This window comes from Zootoca vivipara, chromosome 12 (assembly GCF_965207765.1).
Source record: "Zootoca vivipara chromosome 12, rZooViv2.hap1.1, whole genome shotgun sequence".
Classification (NCBI taxonomy): Eukaryota; Metazoa; Chordata; class Lepidosauria; order Squamata; family Lacertidae; genus Zootoca; species Zootoca vivipara.
The window spans coordinates 38,491,012-38,495,275 of NC_142595.1; the positions used below are offsets into that span (position 1 = coordinate 38,491,012).

At 46.9% G+C, this 4,264-nt stretch overlaps 1 protein-coding gene across 1 annotated transcript; it reads left to right on the plus strand.

Moving 5' to 3' along the window:
* Positions 1–959: 959 nt before the first annotated feature.
* LOC118094346 (zymogen granule membrane protein 16) lies at positions 960–3,607 on the plus strand. The gene is made up of 3 exons (XM_035134638.3): positions 960–1,035; positions 1,555–1,687; positions 2,855–3,607. The coding sequence occupies exons 1-3, from the start codon at positions 978–980 to the stop codon at positions 3,201–3,203; spliced, it is 540 nt and encodes a 179-aa protein (XP_034990529.3). The 5' UTR covers positions 960–977; the 3' UTR covers positions 3,204–3,607.
* Positions 3,608–4,264: the final 657 nt, after the last annotated feature.

The window sequence follows — 4,264 nt, forward strand, 5'->3', positions numbered from 1 at the left end:
TTAGCATCAGTTCCCAGCACCCTTCGCAAACTACAGTTCCCAGGATTCTTTGTGCTTTAACTTTATGGTGTGTTTCCACAGCTTCAGGCTGCCCCACCTTGCAGGCTCCTTGTGAGGATAAAAGGGCCTTGAGTTTCTTAAATGAATGACAGGATAAAAATATTGCTAAATATTACCTGTTAGCGTTCCAGTCTGGAGGGAATTGTGATCATTTCTACAGCAGAAGGTGGCTTATCTGTAAATCCACCCAGGTGATGTAAATCAGCTGGGGGGTGGGGGTGGGGGTGGTAAAGTCACCATGAGGTTGTTTCAAGTCCTTAAAAGGCTGCTATTCAGATATTACGTCTATGAAGTAGCTAATATAACTAATATAGACACAGGCTCTGCCACCCAGGTTATATGGCAGCTCTGCAGTGTCTGCTGCCACCTTGTGGCATTTCTGTGCCTCTGCAGAAAAGTGCTCTGGTCCATGGGGTCACGAAGAGTCGGACACGACTAAACGACTAAACAACAACAACAATTATTATATTATAGATACTTAAGTATCAACAAGAAAAGAAAACCTAAAAAAGAGGCGGGGGGATAAAGGGGGGAATGTGGAATGGGGAAGGGGATGTGTTTTTTGAAAACCATACAGCATTTATTAGATACATCAATTAACAATTAACAAGATGTGAGTGGTAGTTTTCCAGTTATAAAAACTTAGTGACACCAATGAGCGTGGATCAGGGATGATTTTTAATAGATTAAAGGTCTCCCTGATCTGCCGCACCCAGGTTTGCACTTTGAGAAGCTGAAGCAGGACCTTCGCTTCTCTTCAGGCAGGTGGAATTTGCAGTCTAGTAACCATCCCTCCCTAGAAGAGAAGAGGTGACAGCTGAGTCATTTTGCTATCTGGTTAAGAAATTGATAAGCCCATGTGAGCTGTAATCTTGTCTCTTTTAAACCTCCAGACCTTCCCCTTTTCATCTTCCAAGATGCCGGTGTCCATTCTCCTGAGCCTCCTCCTCTGGGATGTTGTGTCTGGTAGTCCAGGTAAGGTCACAAAAGGGGCTAGCTTGCATCTGGAGAATTAAAAGAAATGTTATGATAATTTACAACAAGGAGCAGCAGCAGCAGTGTGTGTGTGTGTGTGTGTGTGTGTGTGTGTGTGTGTGTGTTGGCTGCAAGGGGTGGATATGCATCAGAAGGCTGGACTAAGGCTGTGTCTATGCCTTTAAATCTCATTTGAAGCCCATTCTTTCCTCAAAGAATTCTGGGCCCTGTAGTTCATCCCTCACAGTGATGCCATTCCAAGCAACCCTTAACAAACTACAGGGGCCAGAATTCTTTGAGGGAAAGAATGGGCTTCCAAGGAATGACTTAAAAGAAGCAACAGCCTGTGCCGCTAGGTTGGAAACGGTTCAGAAAACGGCAACCGAAATGATCCAGGGGATGAAGTGAAAGGTTGTAGCTTCTGGGACTTTTGAGTTTAGAGAAAAGGGTCGATAATAGATTAAATCAGCCCGCCTTTTAATTCGTTAACCTATTGCCCATCCCCCTTTGTTGATCCAGCCCAGGCAAGTTCCTCGTCTTACTCCGGAGAATATGGTGGCAGCAGTGGGGAACATTTTGACCAGTCCAGCAACCAGCTGGATGGCCCCATAACAGCTCTGAGGATACAGGCAAACAACAAGTATATACTGAGGTTTGTATGTCTTTTGGGATGCTAAATGTGTGTGGCAGATTCAGCGAGGTTAGAAGAGGGGATCTTCAGTGACTGGGGAGCCTCAATGTCACTGAAAACAGTGGCACATGTTTCTGAGTAAATAGCAAGGGCAGGATCAGTCCTCCCAGGTAACGCCTCATCTGTAAATACCGAAGAAGAAGAAAAATGCTGGGTAAGTGTGGATAAACCCACGTGTGGATAAACCCATGTGTGGATATAGTGGTACCCGCCCTGTAGAACGCCCTCCCACCAAATGTCAAAGATAAAAACAACTACAGTACCAGACTTTTAGCAGACATCTGAAGGCAGGCCTGTTTAGGGAAGCTTTTAATGTTTAATAGATTGTTGTATTTTAATATTCTGTTGGAAGCTGCACAGAGTGGCTGGGGAAACCCAACCAGATGGGCAGGGTATAAATATATTATTATTATTATTATTATTATTATTATTATTATTATTATTATTATTAATTTACAGCAGCTTTTGGCAAATATTTATATCTGACCCAGGCTCAGTTCTTTGGGTTGTTGATAGGTGATGATAGGGCAAAGGCTCTACGAGAAGAGGAGTAGTTCCTGCCACTAGATTTGAGTTGGGCAGAGCCCCAAACAGCAGGAATGGGGAATTTGATCCAGCCAAGTTTTACAGGGAGGTGGGAGCTGCAGACTTGTCAATCGCTTGAAATCACAATGATATCAGGGGACCTATTTCTACTCACCTGGAAGATCAGCTGATTATCAGGATTCTCATAGATCCCTGAAGCACTGGGGGGTACTGCATCCGGCCAGTGGCCGGGACACTTATCTCCCCCACCTCCTTGCGGGGGGGCCACCGAGCTGTCAGTCACCTGGCATCCGATCACAGTGACATCAGGTGACCCATTCACCTTGTTGTCAGGATTGGCAAAGTGCCGCACAGAGACTTATGCAAGCCCCTGGCTCTCATTCTAGTGGGCCCAGAAATTCCTGTGCGATTTCCCTGCTGCCTGAGAACTGATGATGTCCAAATTGCCTGATATGGTGGCGAATCCTGGGTGGTAATCAAAAGTGGTTGCCCGTTGGTTCCTATCTGAGATGCAGCTGTTGAACACTGTCCCTCAGAAGGTGGTGGCCTTAACTAAACACAATCCATCCCTTGTCACTGCAGCATCCAGGTTCGCTACGGCAGCCTGTGGTCCAGGATTGAAGGGAACCCCTCGGGGAGCAAGTCCGTGATGCCGCTGTTTCCTGGAGAAGGCATCGTGCAAGTCTTGGGCCGTTTTGGAAGCTTTGTGGAGTATATTGCCTTCCGCACCAACCTCGGCCGTGCCTTTGACTACGGGGATGGCTCTGGTTTGGGGGTTGCCTTTGACGCTGAGCCTTTGTTCCCAAACACCGTCCTGCGCTACATCAGTGGCCGCTCAGGGCCTTTGGTCAGCGCTGTCGGGTTCCACTGGGACAAAGAGGAAGGAATTGGAGGGTGGGATCAATCCACCCTCGCCCCACACCAAGAATAACAGCTCAAAGGACTAACTCTAATCGATCTGCCTTCAACGTCTCTGTGGATATTGAAAAAAGCAGCCAAGTTTTCTTGCCTTCCTTGGAGGGATTATGGGAGAAGGTAAAGCTGGAAGTCAAGAGAATTGGAAGTGAAGTGGCAAGGAGGGTCATGCTATATCTATCTATATAAATGCATAGAACACATCAACCAAAAAGGAAGAAGGAAGGAGAGCCACCACATTACATATGGTTTTTCTCCCTTCTTATAACAGGGCTATATTATTCAACATTAGTATCCTATCCATTATGGAGCATATCGTGTCCCTGTTTTTGTCTCATCCCATTGTGTCCATGCATTGATAGCGGTTGCCAGTCATGTTCCTTATCAGCTACGTACACAATAAAACATTGCCAACTCTTATAGAATGTGTCCTTTGTTTTAACGGTTTTTACTTAAAGTCTGAATTTGCTAGGATGGTTCGTATTTCGTATTACACCGGTCCTGAAAGATCTACATTGGCTCCCGGTATGTTTCCAAGCACAATCTCAAGTGTTGCTGTTGACCTTTGAAGCCCTAAACAGCCTCGGCCCTCTATACCTAAAGGAGCATCTCCAAGCTCATCGTCCAGGGTGGGGGGGGGGAGGTAATTGAACATGATTGACAGAGACCACCAGAGCCCAGGTGGGATGAGGGCAAGGGGCAAAAAAAAAGTGTCTCACTTGCCAGGCAGCCGCGGGTGGGTTTCTCCTCCCATTTTGTGAGGGGGTGCAGTGTTCCATGCAGAATGATAATGGAGCTGCTGTGTGCCACACAACCTGCCCCCTGCCCCCTAAGCTGAGCCTGCTGCCCCATTGCCAGTCTGGAATGGGCCAGGGAGAGGGAAGAGGGAAAGAGACAACTAATTGCCACCTCAGGCAGCAAAATGGGTAGAAACTCCACTGGCATGATGCCTGGTTCCTATGTTAGAGAATCGCTTCCAGGCAGGAAATTTTGGTGTGGCTTCTAACTCTTCCCACTTGTCATTTCCCCTCCCAGGAAGGAAAATGAGTGGGAGCGCCCAGCACAGTTTATGGGCTT